General features: G+C 39.9%; 1 protein-coding gene across 1 annotated transcript in view; it reads left to right on the top strand.

The window, feature by feature from the left end:
- The window catches only part of LOC149177918 (calmodulin-binding transcription activator), a 340,027-nt gene that overhangs the window by 146,435 nt on the left and 175,124 nt on the right, over positions 1-18,468 (top strand). Inside the window, exon 5 of the mRNA XM_089421919.1 lies at positions 6,816-6,861. Within this exon, the coding sequence (XP_089278045.1) occupies positions 6,816-6,861 (46 nt within the window). The remainder of the gene's footprint in view (positions 1-6,815; positions 6,862-18,468) is intronic.

Genomic DNA, 18,468 nt, shown 5'->3' with positions numbered 1-18,468 from the left:
TGTTTGATGTTGATATTGTTTTAGAAGTTAAGAGATTGAGAAAAAAATTATTATTTTTGTATTTTGTAAAGTTTCCTGATAATTTCCGATATTTCCTCCGATATTGCCGATAATTTAAATTTTGGACCCTCGACAATAAATTGCCGATAATGATAAATGTAACATTGCTATAAATAGAGGAGAGCTTCCCCATTTGTACCCATAGTTGGATTGTGCAAGCATAATTTTAATTCTCCTTGCTAGTCCATACTCCAAAGTTCCTTAGTAGGGGTTTTAATTTTATTTTATGCCAAATTCGATCTTGTAGATGAAGGCTTTTCCTTTGGAGGGATCCCTTCTAGTGGGGTCATGATTTCATGATTTACCTTGGTCATCCGAGGGGATAATTTAGCTATCAAGTTCTAACCTCTTTTCCTAATCCATAAAACACCGGATAACTAACTTAATAGGGTTGTCTTCTTGATCTCATCTTTCCACTTGATTCCTCTTGACTCCAGAGCCCTGTCAAGATATTGGCATTGTTCTTCTATCCCTCCATCACCTTTCCTTCCTTTTTACATAAAACCTTAAAAGATCTCCAAAAATAATATCTTACTGAGGCTACTATTGACTAAGGCTTAGTGATCCTAGTGAAAAATTATATACGGAGATCCCAAAAATATATCCTCCATCGCCCATTTTCATTGTAATTCATCTAAATCATTTTGTTAGGGTTTTAGTTTCCTAGTGACTCCTAGCTTGTCTATATTTGTGTATTTTCCCCTTTCAACTCAAACTTGGAAGTTACCATAAATCCCTAGCAATCTTATCAACTCTAAATCTTAATTGATTTTGTTGATTTTTCCTAGTATTTCAGATCAGGTCTATGTCTAATCATGATCATAAACACATTGAAATACACACAACTTCAAGTTCTTTGTGTTGATTTTTCATAGCATCTTCTATACTGATAATTACTTATGATTTCTTTAGTTACACCTTTTGTTGCATGCATATTTATCATAAAGCAATTACACAGAAGATCTCAACAAGAGAAACTAAATACCAGTGGGATCATAAAGAGAGAGCCAAATAAGAACATAAACATTTACCCTGGGAAAATCCACATGGGGGAAATGTTGGGAAACCAATAGGCTAGCAAATTAGGTTGATTTCTCTTACTTGATAATTGCTTGTGAATATTTGTTGGTTTCTTATTTCTTTTATTATGTTCTCTTCATCAAACAATTACCAAAACATAAAAATATGAAGATCACAAGAGACAAAGAACACAAAGATGCAGGCTCTAAGCTTGGGAAAAACCCCACAAGGGGGAAAGCCCAAACAACTTCTCTTCTTATAGAATTAGATCAAAGTGAGATATTAAAGACCCAAAAGCCAAGACCAAGACTTCCCACAAGACCTAAGTTAGCCCTCCTTTAATCCTTCGTCAAGCAAGTAAAATCCAACAAAGTCAACGTTGGTCAATGCCCTTCAGATTTGATCAAACTCTGAATTTTCGGCCCTTGTAGTAGTTCTGAAATTTTCAACCCTTGTAGTAGTTCTGAAATTTTCAGCCTTTGCAACAGTCTTGAAATTTCGCACGTGTGACAAAATTAGGGCAGAAATATCGATTTCTATTTCTCTTTTGTCCTTCGCTCTCTCTCCTTTGACTTAGGCTCCTTTCTTGACTTTCGCTGGTTTTTCTTTCTTTTCTTGGCACAAAAATTGAATTGGTGAATTGGTGATATAGTGAGATCGAACTGCTCTCTATATACATACCCTGGAGGTCGAATAAGTGCCTTTTTGGGCTGACTTGTCCAGGGCCCAGGCAGACCGACTTGGTCTTGTGGGTGACAAATTGACTCTTTTAACTCAAAATAAAATATTTTCTTTTCTTACAAGTAATCCAAATGGGACTTTGACTCATGACAAATTTTCTTATGACTCAATAAACCCTAGAAGCATGAAGAGCATGCTTTGAATAATAATAATAATAATTTCCTTTTCTTCGTTTGCTTTTACATGAAATATATAATGACACAAGTACAATAATAATTATTAAGACTGAACCTAGCTACATTTCCGACAGGAAAACCCAACAACCTTCTCCTTAGAGAAATTGTTTAGTTCAACAAGAACACACCTAGATCTTCTAGTGAATCACAAAGTCAAATTGACCATCAAAGTGTTGGAAATACTGGGGGGGGTGAATCACTATTTCTTTTCAATTGTTACTTTTACCAGTTAGATCACTTATATTTAGAACACAAAATGAACAATAGGAATAAATGCTTTTATTAATATAATCTTTACAATGAATCAAGTACAATATATATAGGGCTCTAACCCTAGATGAAGCCACCGATCTTCAATCTCCCAGGCTCCAACTTGTATTTGTCCAAGCACCGACTTGGCCTTCCAAGGCTCCAACCTTGTTAATTTGAGGCACCAACCTCTAGGGCTCAACCCTATCTCTGGTACAGGCTCCAACCTGGTCTCTTGAGGACTCCTATCCTCTAGGGCTGCAACCCTATCTTCCAAGGCACCAATCTTGTCTCTATGAGGCTCCAACCTCCTGCTTCAATTCGTCAAGATAAGTTTAGTAATTGTTCACGACTCCCAATATCTTCTTCAATGAGTCATGTCAATCTCTTTGGCAATGCCTTGTCCAAATCTCTTCATCAATGACAACCTTGTCTTCTCATGAAGTGTCATCACTGCTCTTCATTTCACCTAAACAATATTCTTCAAGATCACATTATGAGGGCTTCAATCATGTATTAAATTCTCCAAGAATGGTTTCTGCAATATGTCTTCAATATTCTTTGAGCTAATATGGACTTCTAGGGCCAACCTCCACTAGTCTTCTTACTGCTCCAAAGATGGCTATATTTAGGGATTCTTCTGCTGTTCACTAAAGTTCTCTTATACTTTATGATACTAGGGCACTTCAACAACTTCTCTCTACTTGCCTTCAGCTCCTTCAAGAACAACCCCCCTTGACTTCACACACAATAACAATTTACTTCTTCAGGTTTTTCACACTTAGCTTCTTAAACCATCATAAGAGAGTACTGATCTAGAGCTCATACAAGATGCAACTTGTCACAGAACTTGGGCTACTTGTTAGTTGTCCAGACCTTTACCCAACGCTTCTGCCTTCTTAAGAACTCGATCTCTTGTTCCCTTTTTTTTATCTGACAGTTACAAACCTTTTTGCTTCACTTCAAAAGACCTTGCCTTATACCCAACAATTAGTACAAGCTTTAAGTACAACTGTTAAAGAGAGTCTCAGTCCAGTGAACAAAGGAGAATACCATATTGTAGCACAGTTAGAAACACAAAGGGACTTCAGATCAATCACAAAGAATCATCACAAATATTCAAACTATCTCACTTCCTTTATAGCGTTGCCTTTCTTCTGTACTCGACTTCCTAGGCTGTTATTAAAGACTTTGCATGGCCTAGAACATCCCTAAACTCCAATTTTGTCCAACCCGAGGTATCACAGAAACATGAAACAAAGATTAATTATCACAGGATTGGCCCAGAATTCCTCTTTCTCTAGATGGATGCCTTCTACAAGAACTTGGCATTAACAACAAATGTATTACTTCAGATAATTTCAGATTAATGACAGAGATATATATCATAGGAAGCTTTTCTTGTACTGCTTCAATCTACGTCCTTTTTTTTATCTTCTTAACTTTCTTTCACAAGTCACCAACAGAGTCGAATAAAAAGAGGGACCCTTTGAACTCATGAGATTCCTTTGATAAGCTCACAGGTGAATTATTTCAGATGCACAGCCGCATAATCTCTTACTGTTCGAATTTCCTCACCGAATCTGCTGTAGAAATCAAATGTTCTTTTACATGTATTAATACACATTCATGTTACGTATGTGGTGGAGCCATCTTAGAGCCGACCAATGCTCAACGTTTGGTTAGCCGACATGTGATGGTGGAGCCAACCTTAGATTAGCGTATTTAACTTTAAATATTCCAACGTATTCAATATGTTTTTGTTGGTGTTTGTATTCATGCATGGTTTCATATGTATGTGGTAAATACATTTTTATTGTTATATATTTTATGTCACATAAATATAATTATATTTGATATAAATATATGTATATATATGTCTAGTGATTTCTACCCGCATTTTTTAAGTCTTTGGTATATTCCTTCATTTTGGTCATCCCTCAAATGTCAAATTAGGGTTAGGGTATTAGCTAGGGTTTCATATACTAAGGTTTGGGTTTGCCAACAAGGCTAGGGTTAGGGTTTCATAGTTTTAGGGTTAGGGTAACATAGTCTAGGGTTAGGGTTATTTATCACAAGAATATTTGCCATCTTGACAATGCCGTATTGATATCATGACAACCTTGATTAACACAAAGTAGACTTGGTCAAACTTGTTCCAGCTACCTCCTAGACAAGTCATAACTTATAAGTCTGCCTCCTAGACAAGTCATAGCTCGGATTACCTTTAGACTGTCAACAAATTGAGGCTAGAAATATACTCTCCATTATTGACATTAGGTGCCCCCTTTTGTCCATCAAAGGTGCCCTCTTGCAATAAATAGAATAAACAATAATTTTCCTTTGGGTCTTTAACCCACAACTTTGGGTCGAAAGCCCACCGCTTGGGTACATTGCTCACAAAACCTCATTTTCGTGGGTTTTCTCCATACAACGTAGTACCCCAAGAGTTGTGGGAGTACCTCCCAAGCCACAATTTCAACAGATTTATCTGTCGGTTGGTGGATGTGCAAGTAGAAGCCTAGGTTGTTTGATCCCTAAGATGTACCGGGGTGAACCCCCCTTGAGTTGGAGGAAAGTTGTCTAGAAGAAATAATAGTCTCGGTGATGTGACAATTCCCCCCTTTGTGGTGCAATGGGTCTTGTGAGTCGTACTTGAGCTGTTGGATGTTTATCTTGAAAAGTGCGAGATGTTGTTGTAACACAGCTTGACCTCACCCTCCAAACTCACACCAACTCAACGGAGTCGGCTTGTAGTCATTCGACTTTCTAGTTTCACCACAAACTCACCATAAACTGACATGTGTGACTGTGATGGCATTTCATAGACCCCATGCACCATTTTAGGGGTGAAAATGTGGCTTGGAGGAAAAACAAATGTTGGGAATGAAGCCCTAAAACCATAAACTCATTTATAAATACTAACCCTCTCATTTTGCTTTCATCTCTCACTTTATACATTTCCTCTCATTCTCTTATTCAATGTTTATTGTGCTTGTTGACTATGAGGGGTGATTTTATTTATTATTATTGAGTTTAGCTATTAGCGTTTGTTGTGATGGTATTTTGTGAGTGCTTGTGAAGGAAGCAAAGTTTTGCAATCACCATTTGCAAAGAGGTTTTATTTTCTATGTGAAGAGGTGATTCCTTTTTTTGTTATTGTTAACCCACAGGGTTTTGAACTAATGTTCTTCACACAAGGAGTGCTTTAACAGTACACTCTATCGCTGACTGTTCTATACCCAATAGGCTGTGGAACGCTGATTTATTTGTTGTGTAGAAGATCAAATTTATATTCCAAGATTGTATTGTCATATTTTATGAGATGACCTGATGAGTTTGGATAAGCTGTGGTTTTATGGTGTATATGGATAGGAAATATCCTTAATATATAATTTTTTTCTGCACAAGATTGACTATATTTTAAAGATTGACTATATTTTAAGTTATTCATTTATTTCCTTTTTTTTGGTATTTGCCGAGTTTTGCCCTTCAATTGAGTTTTGTGGAGCCCAAGGCAAACTGAGTTTTGTCGAGTTTGACTTTGACAACTTTGGTATATACTGTATGCTGTAACATAACAATGGGGTTTTCACAAGCAATTCTTGTGATTGTTGATGTTTTCCATTTAATGGCTTCTTCTTAGCTGAAGTTGTACAACAATAAATTGGTATATAATCTAGTGTTTGCCGGTTTTCTTCTTGATTTGCAGCAATTTCTTAGAATTTTCTTAGGTGTCATGAATTTAATCATCCCAATAGTAGCTTTTTGGTAAAATTTTTCCCACCATTCTTTATGCAGTTGATACATTATTACCCTATGCCTAAACTGACTGAACCCCTAGTGCTAAATTCTAAATCAAGTACTCAAAGCATGCCAAATTGAGGTATTTGTGTTGTGGATGAAATTGAGTTGACTTCTAATGCAAATTCAAGTTGATTTGCACCAATGTCAGCTCACATTTAACGGCAAGTTTGGTGTTATATTTTAATAAGGCTCTTGAATTGGACCAGTTTAGCTTTAAATTGAGTTGGTCATCTTCCTTAGGACATGCCCAAACCATATACTTTGTTTACACGTCTCTTAAAAATTTGATGCATGTATTTCTTTATTCAAACCATGCTCACATTTTGATTCGGCTTTTAGCATACAATTCCAAATGTTAGTTCTTTTCTGTTGTAATTTTTTTTCAGATGTGGCCAATCGTTATTATATAATTTTTGGCAAAAGTAATGTCTTAGTGGATAAAAATACATTTGAAGTTAACCATTCAGTACAACTGTACAAGTAATTTGTGTTGTTGTATATCATGTCACATAACCCTTCATATAACAATAACCTTTAGATTTTTTGAATTGGGCAATATTTTGCGTTGCCAAGAGTTGTTTGTCTCATACATAATGTGGAGATCAACCAACAACATTTTTATAAAATCTTCAAGTTATATGATTTATTTTCTTCTTTTTCTTCCAAAAATGCCACTTTAGTTATGTGCATGTCTTTTGCAATGGGTGGGATACTGACAAACCCTGTTTAGTTGATTATATGTTGCTCTTCATGTGTTCGCAGAGCATATGAGCACATTGTTCTTGTACATTATCGAGAAGTATCAGAGGTTTGAGAGCCTTTTCCTCCTTGAGTTATAGTTTACACTTCTATAATATTATTTTTTATTTGAGAAATGAAAATTCCTCTCTAATAATCCATGCGGTTTAAGCATTGCAATTGGATGCAACATTTTTTGTTGTTGAAAATATATCTTGTATTAGAAAGTGCATCTTTATAAAGCTGAAAATAAAAGAGGAAGGGTATACAGTGGTGTCCAACATCTTCTATCCTATTTTTCAGCACAATTAAAGTAGAAATAAAGTCATAGTAAAGTAGGGCCTCTATTTCTTAAGCATCTTTAATCGAACGATAGCTTTTGGTGCACAACTGTGTTCATACCTCTTCTTGCCAAGAGTGACGAAACGCTTGGATTGAAATAATTTCATAAGAAAACATACAGTCATCATAGGTTCCAAATAGTAAAGTTTAAACAATGCAATAATAGGCAATATGAGATGCTGGTAAATGGAGAAAGTAATATGGGTCATTAGTTCCAGAAATTACTGATCACCACTGAATATGTCCTTGAATCAAAATTGAGTGGTGATCCTAAATAAATTTCCAATGACTTCTGGCAAAGTTGCTGTCTTGTAATATTTAGTTCGCTATCTTTGGCAGATTCTAGACACTTATATTGAATGCTAGATGGGTCTGATTTAGAGGGCGGTGATGCTTATTAAGAAGGTTTTGTTTATTTCTAGTTGTATATGTCTTTTTATCATTTCTACTTTGATAGTATTCCTGTTGGATGTTTTAAATTTAAATAAAAATTGATTTCCATGGTGTTTATTTAAAAAATTATACCTTGGAGTGTATTGAATAATAGGCATGACCTGTACCCCTCTATACCTTATCTCGTTTGCTTATTGCTCTTGTTGTCTAAATGTTTTCTTTTGAACTATAAAACTTTGAAGTTTGAAGGCCTAATAATGGGAAAATGACTCTATGTCATGTCCCGAATAAATAATTTTGCTAAATGAAATCCTCAATCTTGCAATTTTGGTGTTATAAAGTATTTTGACAAATAAAACCTAGGAAAAGTGGGTTTATGAGCCACTCACTTTATTTTGGAGAAAAAAGGAGAAAATAAACCTTCAAGAAAAAGGAAATATTTTGTTAAGTGGAATGTGGGGTCCATCAAAAAGGGTGAAATTGAACCCCCTTGAGGAATTCGCACTAGGAGAAAGAGAAAGAAGGGATGGAGTCCGAACTAGTGGAGAAAGGAGGGACCCACCAAGAGAAAGGGTCAACATCTATAAATAGCACATTTGGGGTTCATTTTTGCATCTTTTGCTCATCTAATTTCTAGAGATCGAACTCTCTCTTGGAGGCTGTTCAGCAGAAGAGGAGAAACATTGTTTAGCTCAAGAGTTTCAAGTGAAACTCAACCTCATTTCAGAGAATTTCGAGTGTCTCCCTAGTGAGGCTTAGGGGAGACTATTCCAAGGCTTCCATTGGAGTTTATTGCAGAGGTTTCACTCAGAATTTCTTTCTTCCTGGGTGCAGAAGAAGAACCACAAATTATATTTGGAGCAACTTCCTTTCATTACAGGTTCCAGGCTTTTGCAGATAACTTTCTCTTGGCAGGAGGAAGAGTTTGGCACCATATTTCAGATCTGGGATTGTGACTATTTGTTGGGATGAAATTTTCTCTACCAAGGCCCGTGCAGGCTTGATAGGTAGGAATTTCGGAGGGATTTGAAGCTGAAGTTTTGCTGGGATTTTTAGCTAGAAAAGATTGCCCATTTTGGGAAGAAATTTATTGAATAATTTCTCAGCTATTTACAGGTGGATTGAACCAATATCTCAGCAATTTTTCTGGTTGGACGCAAAACTGTTTGTTGGGAAATTCACAGTTTTTAGGTCACTCCGAGTCAACTGGAACTAGCCTGAAAGGTTTTTGGGTTTTGTTGGATTGGGTGTGAGGAGCCTACAACTAATTTTTCATAATTTTTGGAGTAGTTTCGAGCGCCAGAACTACATTTCACCTCCAGCAATAGTGACAACAACAACGACAACAACAAAAATTTCTGGGCAGAGCGTATTACCAAGTTGAGCCATTTTCAGCTGGGATTTTCACATTACTCACCTGGATGTTTGCATTCTTGCATTTGCAAGTGCAGGTGCTCTGATGCACTCATATTTCCAGATTAATACAATGGCTCAGACTTTTGGTTCCATTTTTGGTGTAACTGATTGTGGTTATGTTAGCAGATTTTTCTTTTAAATGTTTCTGTAACTATTGCACATATTTGATATTCACTGTTAATTCCTAATTAGGAACATTACAATGGTATCAGAGCATGTTCTTGGTCCACTGTGGATGAATTAGCAGGTGATGCCACACAAGTACCAAGGAGTGGTGGTATCATGAATTGGTCACATTGGGGCATGCATTGATCACATCATACAATGAGTTTATGAGGAGATTGGTGGAGAGATTTGACAAGGACCCTGAGCTACACTCAAGGGACATGGCCAACCTGAAGCAGACAGGGAACGTTGAGGCATACATGGAGTTCCAGAGACTAGTTGTTATGGTTTTTGACATCTTAGAGATGAGGCTGATCATGTTGTTCATTGAGGGGATGGTAGAGCCACTACGTGGTTGTGTTCGAGCTTATAGGCCAATATCATTGCAGGATGACATTAACTGGATCCGAGACATGCTTGATGCAGTTTCGAAGACCAGGACACCTATACCTTCCAGGCCTACCTTTCCCCAAAAAGGTAAGGACATTAGACCTCAGAAGGAGTAGATAGGGTGAGGACAAGTGGATGATGACACCAGGAGAGACCTTTGGAGGGAGGAATCTATGTTTGCCAGGAGCCATGGCACCAGTGCACCAAGGACAAGCACCTTTACAAAGAGGTGTTTTCTGACAGTGAGCCGGAAGATATGGATGAGCTAGAGATAGATGGAGGTCATTGCAGTCCACAGACCATGGGAGGAGGACCACCATTACCTACAAGAGGAGTTATTGCTTCGATTCGGGTAGTTCCGAAGTATCTGGTATTGAGGATCAAGGGCACAGTGTAGGGGCAACGAGTGTTAGTGTTAGTGGCCAGTGGGGCTACACATAATTTCATTGATGCACAGTTGCTGGAGCGTAGAGGCGTACACACAAAGGATTTCGAGGGATTTTCAGTATTGGTGCTAGGAGATAGGATCATGCAGTGCATGAGATATGCCCCTAGTATGACCTTGCCCATGGGGAATTACTCTGTGACAGACCATTTCTTTGTTGTTGATGTTCCAGACACCAATGTGGTGATGGGTGTCCAATGGCTATATTCTCTGGGGCGTGTCACTACAAATTGGAAGAAACTGGAGATGGAGTTTGTTGGAATAGATGGGAAGCTGGTAGTATTGAGTATTGATTTGTGGTAGCATCAGATGTGCTCTAAGTCTCAAGATTTGCAGGGAGGCTTAGACACATGCATTCTCCAATATCCATAAATTGTTTTGCGAAATTCCACCCGGAGACAGTTTTACTAAAATAATTAATTATTTTTAATAGGTCCCTAAGTCTAAACTTAAGAAATTAAAATAATTAATGGGTATTAATCTAAACTGTGGGTGAAACTTCTAGAAGAAGATGGAGATCGAGTCCAAATGATCCGAGCCATTGATTAGAATCTAATCTGGGCTGTTGGTTCTCAACTGCAGGATTATAAGAAGGACATCGATGGGCACTTGGAGAACACACCGAAGGGAGATCAAAAGATCGAATTTTTGAAGCAAAGCAACTGCCGGAGAGAAATTCGAAGTGATCTTTTCAGTGAGGGGCAGGGATAGTTCCAGTTGGAGATTTCTCTTGATCCGTGAATACTCATGTTAATCTAGGTTGTCATTGATGTCAATATGGTATTGGCCGGTATGACAAATATTCTTGAGCTGCCAAATGATGTCATAACTCTTGAAGATATCAAGACACTAATGAAGAAGTGTCAATCATGTACCTTTTATGATCTTGATGATGAAGCCATAACCTTAGATGTTCTTACCTCAAATGATCTTGATAATGGAAGACTTTATGATGACATGGAAAAGTCAATGCTGCATATGATTAATGGCATATCACTATCTTGATGACATTATAAGCCTATGATGAAGAAGCCTAACAAGAAGCCAAACCATGAAGAAGCCTAACTGCCCTACCTCAAATTCTGCACTAATAAATGACCAGTCACATTAAAAAATATTTTTTACTACCTTAGATGCAGAATTTCTCTATGAGACCTTCACCATCCTTTAGAGCATATTTTTAGCTTTCCAATGAGCTATTACTTGGCCCGAAACTCCAAATATTTTGGGAGATATTAATTTTTTAAGTTAGGAATATTAATCTAGTCCTTGAGCCGACCTGTGCTAGGCCTGTCATGTCGGCCTCCCTCCATAAGACACGTCCATTCATCTTAAACATCAAACCAATATTAATATGAGTTCGGACACCTCTTTTTAGCAAGGAATTCGATGAAGATTTCAGATATAAGACACAGAAGAAGACAGGACAGCAAGGAGACCGAGGAGGATTCTGGAGAAATATTTGCTTGGGTTAAAATCTGAATTAATCATCTATACAGCTTGGAATTGTAGCTGTCTCAGACCTGTGATAAGAAGTTTGCTCGGTTCTGCACCCTTGACAGGCACTTGTAACCTCGGATTGCAGACCCATCTGTAGGAGAAACTCAGACAACGGATTTTAGACCTGTGGTCAATAGTCTAGTGCAAACCTCGGACCAGTTTTGGAGAAAAACTACTTGTTGGAGAAGCTCAAACTTGGATTAGTGACTGTGGATAATTTCCAAACCTCAGGCGTGTGATAAGTGTGGACTATAGGAGCTCGGTTGATCTGCACTTCATTCTGTGGAGAAGCTGAAATTCAAGGGCAGTCTACGTTAGTTTGTAGCTCGGATTACCTTTAGACTGTCAACAAATTGAGGCTAGAAATAAAGGCTCGGACAATGGACAACAAACTTGTGGTAAGCACACTTGTATTGCAGATTTGTGGTGGCATTTAAACTTCAGACTTGGTGGATAAACCTTATTGAAAGTTCTGAATTAGAGGCTTGAACTGTGAGCTCGAATCACAAGACTAATATACTTCAGACCTCTTTGAAACCAAGTTTGGGCTATCCTTTGTGACACCTTTGGAGCAGAATTTTGGAACAGTTTTTGAAGGCAGCAACAAACTTCTAGTATTTTGGATAGGTGACACTTAAGGGAGTTGGGCATCTACTGAGAAGCATACTCCACCATATATTTTTGAGCAGGCCTAGAAACTTGTTCAAGTCACCTTGAAGTAGCTGTTGAAGACATCCTAAGAGCACTATGAAGCAACCCTATTAAAGCAAAATTGAAGTATCTTGATGTCTATACCTTGAGGGCACCTTTGAAGAGAGTTTAGAAGAACATCTTGGGAGAAGTATCCTGGAGCCTTGAAGATTTGTTGTGTAGTTCTAAGGGAAACCTTTGAACATTGGAACATTGTCTCTTTGAAACAGTTATTGAAGACATCTTGAAGGTCTTGGGGACACCCTTGAAGACCATGATGCATAAACCATCATGAGGTGACTTGGAGAATTTGATTGGGTACCATGAAGATCTGTGGTGACACCTTCTAAGAAAACAAGGTTGTCATTGATGACATAACGTGGAGACTACGGTGAAGACAAAGATAGGCAGGGCTCATTGAAGAAGACATTGGGAGCCATGAAGTACAACCAAACATACCTTGACAAAGTGAAGCTATAGGGTTGGAGCCCTTGGGGTTGGTGTCTCAGAATTGACAAGGTTGGTGCCTTGGATAAGATAGGGTTGGAGCCCTAGAGGATCAGAGTCCTCAAGAAACCAGATCAGAGTCTGTACCAGAGAAGGGTTGGTGCCCTAGGGGTTGGAGCCTCTAAACACAAGGTCGATGCCTTGAGAAGATAAGGTCGGTGCCCTAGAGGTCAGAGCCTCACAAAAGTCCAAGTTAGTGCTTGGCAACAAGTTGGAGCCTGGGAGATTGAAGATCAATGTCTTCATCTAGGGTTGGAGCCCTATATATATTGTACTTGATTCATTGCAGAGATTATATTAATAAAAGCATTTATTCCTATTGATCATTTTGTGTTCTAAATATAATTGATCTAATTGGTAAAAGTAACAATTGAAAAGAAATACTGATTCACCCCCCTCTCAATATTTCCAACAATACTCAGTAGAGAAGGCAGAGAGAGATCCAGCAAGGCAGCACAGAGCCAGAGAGGCTGACGTAGGGCCACGCAGAGGTAGCACAGAGCCTTGAGGAGGTCTGAAAATTTGCTGGAGGAATTGATATCAAAAGCCAAATTCCGGGGTGTGAGACCAGGAGGTGAAAATCGAAATTCCTGGGCAGCAAATCAATCAGCAGGATGGGTGACGTTGTCCCTAGAGGCTATGACACTAGGCTAACACAGTGACTGCATAGAGGCAGCCAAGGGCAGTCCATTCAGTCGCTGGTCAGTCAGGTTCTTCAGTGATAGTGTGAGGTAATCTCACTTATCTCTGTGTCAATGATATTCTCTGTATTGGATAGCCAGCAGGGCATCTAAAGATTGTATTCAGAATTACTACTGCATAATATTAAAACCCTCAACTGCTGCACCGGTTTTCCCACATTGGGTTTTTCCGGGGACATTTGTCCAAAAATAACTGTGTAGATGTGTTGTGTATTTCTTTCTTTTTCCATTTCTTGTTTTCCAGAATCCACATTTTATTTAAATGGTGAATGCATAAGTGTATTAGTTTTGGTGTTTAGTGTAGGAAATAATAAATAATTTTGTTCAGTAATTAACAAATAGAAGAAACATAATTAGTTGCTGCATTAGAAATTTGGGGTCTCCAAATTTTCACATGGTATCAGAGTTGCAGGTGAAACAAGAGAACAGAGTCAGAAGAGCCCAACGCTGAAGGAAGAAGGGAAGTCGAAGTGTTGCATAGGCAGCAAATAGAATCCCTAAAGGGATTGTGCATTTTAGGCCAAGAGGGATAGATTTTCGTGGTAAATCTCTCTCTGGGTGAGTCGACAGAGAGGTAGGATTTCAAGATCGATATTTGTCAGCGACAGAGGGAGAAACACATCAAAAGCTTCAATGAAGAAGGGTTTCTGGTGTAGCGTAGTTTTCTGTAGGTAGTTGCTGGGCAAAAAGACATCAGAAGGAAGAAGAGAGACACTTGAGGGAATTTCTTCCTCATAGAATTCCTAGCCACGGAATTCGAATTCTCATTCACTGAGCAGTAGCAGGAGAGAGGAGGTCATTTGACTTTTTCGATCGGCAGAGATGGCAGCCAGTGGATTGAGAGATCATGATAGGTTGGATGGGGCATCCAACTACATGATCTGGAAGGCAAGGATGTCGTGCCTTCTAGATGAGCATTTTCTCAAGATCTACGTCGACAACGTGGTCGCTGAGCTTGCGGTTTCAAATCCGCTCAAAAACTATAAGGGAGAAATGGTGAAGACAAAGAGAATGATCCTCGACAAAGCGAAGGATCATGTAGTCTGTCACATCGCTGGCAGAGGGACTACCAAGGAGATGTGGGATGCATTGTCAACAGTGTATCAGGGATCTTCTGAGCAGCAGAAGAAGTACTTAGAGTAGAAGATAAGGTCCACACAGATGCAGAAGGGGGAACGCATTGATCCTTTCCTTGTAAAGCTTCAGGAGACCCAAGATGAGCTAGTAACTGTGGGTTCTACACCTCAGTCTTCTGAGATGGTAAGACTGGCCCTCAACTCAGTTTCAGATGAGTGGCAGGTATTTGTCCAGAGCATCCTGGGTAGGGAGAACCTGCTGGACTGGGCATCTCTTAAGCAAGAGGAGCTGAGGAGAGACTTGGTCAAGTGTAAAGCTGACAGAAGTAGCAACGTCGAAGCCCAAGGAGGAGGAAGAGAATGCAACCCTTGCATCTAAAGGACAACAGGAGCAACGAAAGAAGAAGAAAGATGATTTGAAGATCAAATGCTTCAGGTGTGGTGAATTTGGTTACTACGCAACACAATGTCCTCTCAGGAAGAAGGACAATGATGAGAAGCATGATTCGAACGCTGCACCTATGAAGATCAAGGGGGAGTTTGCCATGACAACCGAGATTCCTCGAGGAGGGGGGTGGGCTGATTTAGAACTGTAGTTCGAAAGAGCTACAGTTGGGCAGGATCCTTGAGGAGTCCACCTTTGGATCAATACTTTGCTACGGGAGCCCAGATCAGTGGTAGTAGGATGGACTGGGTCAATTGATGCAGAGGAGTGTTAGAGTGATAGTTGCAGCGGCTAGGAGGGCCAGAGACTGAGCAGCGCAGAGCTAGAGTTGACAGTAGTGCAGTTGGCACAGAGAAGAGTCAGCAACAACGTAGAGGCTTCAGAGGGTCAGCGTAGAGACTAACAACAGTCAGAACTCCAACAAGGAGATGCATCATACTGAACACTAGTTCAGTAATTTGGGATGCTTTTTGGTTGCTGATGCAGTAGGAGCAGTAGTTGGAGAAGGTTGCAATGCATATGCAGTATTGGCAAAGGTAGTGCCAGCAGCCAGGGTTGCGGGGGAATGCCCCCCCCCCCCCAATGTACCTGCTCCCAATTTGCGCTCCAGATGGGAGCTAGTCGGGAGTGCGCTCTCGAAATCGCTCCCGAAGACTCCCTACAAAAAAAGGCTCCTTGTTTTTTCGAGAGCGTTTAGGGGAGCAGTTGGGAATGTTCGCTCCTTGACCGCTCCCATATGCTCTAGGACCGTTTTTTAGAGGAGGGAGTAGTCAGGGAGTGATCGCTCTTGACCGCTCCCTCCTTTGAAAATACGCTCCTGTCCAAAAAGGGCGTGTGACCGAGAGGGAGGGCAACGACATGCGATGAAGGAGGAGAGAGGAATGGGAGGGAAAGGGGAGGGGGAAACACATAAATAGACCCTCCCCCCTCCCTATTATTCACTTCATCCATTGAGAGCAAGAGGAGCAAGAGAGTTTGGAGAAAGAGAGAGTTTGGAGCTTGGAGAGAGGAGCTTGGAGGAGCTTGCAAGGGGAGATTGGAGCTTGGGATTGAAAGCCAAAGAGGTAGGATCTACACTCTAATCTTTGATTTTTTTTTTTTTATGTTCATTCCTAAATAAATAAATTCTCTATTTCCCATTCCCATTCCCATTCCTCCATTTTTTGTAGACTCAAAACTTCAAAGTTTAGACATCATGGTTATATGGCTTGGCATTTTCTTCTTCTTGGTTCTTTTTTTGGTTATTATGGTGTTGGAGAGTAGAACAAGGAGGGTTGATCAAGAAGAGGATGAAGAAGTGGGTTATAGTGGATTTGATGAAAACCTTGGAGCGGAGTACCTTAGTGAGGAGGAAGAGAGTGAACATGATTCATCCCAAAAATCTAAACAAGACAAAACCCCATTGTGGAAATATGTTTCTAGGCTTGAAGGAGGGAAAGGGGGTGGAACCACTAAATTTGATTGCCCCCATTGCAACAAAACTTACACAGGTTCATACGCCCGTGCTAGAAGGCTAAGTATGGGCCCATTTGGGAAATCATTGATCAAAGATGGAACAATCAACTCCATCGCCCTATACATGCTATTGGGTTTTTTTTGAACCCAAGGTATCATTATAAAGCTCTGGAGGCAAGAGATTTGACTGGGGAAGTTAGAGATGGGTTGATTGACTGCATTGAGCGCATGGTCCCTAAGGAGAGTGATCATCTGGAGATACACCAATAGATAACTTGTTTCAACAAAGCCACAGGTACCTTTGGCAAGAACCTAGCAAGGATTGCAAAGGGAAGCAGATGAGCCAGGTAAACAAACAATTTCAACAAGCATGCGTGATCTTGGGGTACTTTTGGGGATGATAGATATCAGGTGATGGACGAGATCATATACTACAAGGACATGATATATTTGGTGCCAAGCTTAGTTGAGGGAGAAAATCTTGCATGGAAATCATGACTCACATGGTAGGCCATCAGGGATTCTTCAAAACATACTAGGCTATCAGGGAGCATTTTACTTGGAGAGGCCTCAAGGAGGATGCTCTGAGGCATGTACAAGAGTGTGATGTTTGCTAGAGGAACAAGGGGGAGCAAACACATCCAATCGGCCTTCTTCAGCCCCTCCCAATTCTAGAGATGAAATGGGAGAGTATCTCCATGGACTTCATCATCGGGCATCTAGCAGTATAGGGGCGTGATTATACCTATGTGGTGGTGGACAGGTTGACCAAGTTTGCTCATTTCTTTGCTATTCCATCTTGGTCCTCAGCTTCACAGATAGTTGAGCTCTTCTTCAGAGAGGTATTCAGGTTGCATGGTCTTCCCAAGACCATCATCAGTGACCGGGACAACAAGTTTATGGGGGTGTTTTGGCAGGAGTTATTTAGATTGGTGGGCACTGAGCTCACTCCCAACACTAGCTACCACCCCCAGACAAATGGGTAGATAAATATTGTGAATAAATGGCCAGAGGGATATTTGCGAAATTATGTGATAGGGCAACAACGTGGATGGGTGAAGTGGCTACACTTGGGAGAGTACTGCTACAACACCACTCACCATATGTCCATCGGTATGTCACCTTTCCGTGCTCTTTATGGTTATGATGCATTATCTTCTGTTGATATTTTTTTTGGAGACAGTTGTGCCCCTTGGGCAAAGAATTGGATATAGGAGAGCCAAGAGATCTTGAGGGCTCTCACAGATAACTTGTAGACAATATAAAACCAACAGAAGATGTATGCCGACAGGCACCGGGTTGAGAGGCATTTTGAGGTTGGGGACTTAGTTTTCCTGTGTCTCCAACCTTACAGGCAGTCTACATTGAAGCAGAAGGGAGTTGAGAAGCTCAAGCCATGCTTTTATGGGCTGTATAGGTTGACTAGTCGGGTTGGAGAGGTAGCATATGAGCTAAATCTTCCAATAGGGAGCAGGGAGCAGAGTGCATAATGTGTTCCATGTGTTTTGCCTGAAAAAGGCCTTGGGAGAATAGGTGATAGCTACTACAGAGTTACTATGAAAATTTCACCATTGAAATCCTATTGCAACAACCGAATATTATTCTTCTAATTGTTAATTAATTTAACAATTTCTTTGCGATGACAAATACTGGATAAATTACACTACAACCTTAACAAATAAAACTGCATAAAATAATAGCGTTGGAAACTGAGATATATTCTAGTGCACACACAAAATTTGACACAATTATTTTTGGACAAATGTCTCCGAAAAAACCCAACTTGGGGAAACCGATGTAGTAGTTGAGGGTTTTTATTATTATGCAATAGTGAACAATTCATAGTACAATCTGGATGCTGAAAACTGGCGATCCTACAGAATTTTTCTCACTCCCACATGTTGGAAGAATCACTGCACCTCTATGGAATCCGTAATTTCCACCTTGGGGATCCTAGTTACTGGTTTGGAACGTTTACCAACACCTGCGGGTTTTGGTGTAACGACAAACCTCCACATGGTATCAGAGCTTGGACCCAGGTTCGATTCCCCCAAGTTGCGTTTGAGGGGGGGTGTTGGAAGAATCACCGCACCTCTATGGAATCCGTAATTTCCACCTTGGGGATCCTAGTTACTGGTTTGGAACGTTTACC

The sequence above is a fragment of the Pinus tabuliformis genome, chromosome 4_1 (genome assembly GCF_031772625.1).
Source record: "Pinus tabuliformis cultivar Carrire ecotype Pingquan chromosome 4_1, CPIR1, whole genome shotgun sequence".
NCBI lineage: Eukaryota > Viridiplantae > Streptophyta > Pinopsida > Pinales > Pinaceae > Pinus > Pinus tabuliformis.
The sequence above is the reverse complement of the archived record's forward strand: the minus strand, read 5'-3'. Positions and strand labels throughout refer to the sequence as shown.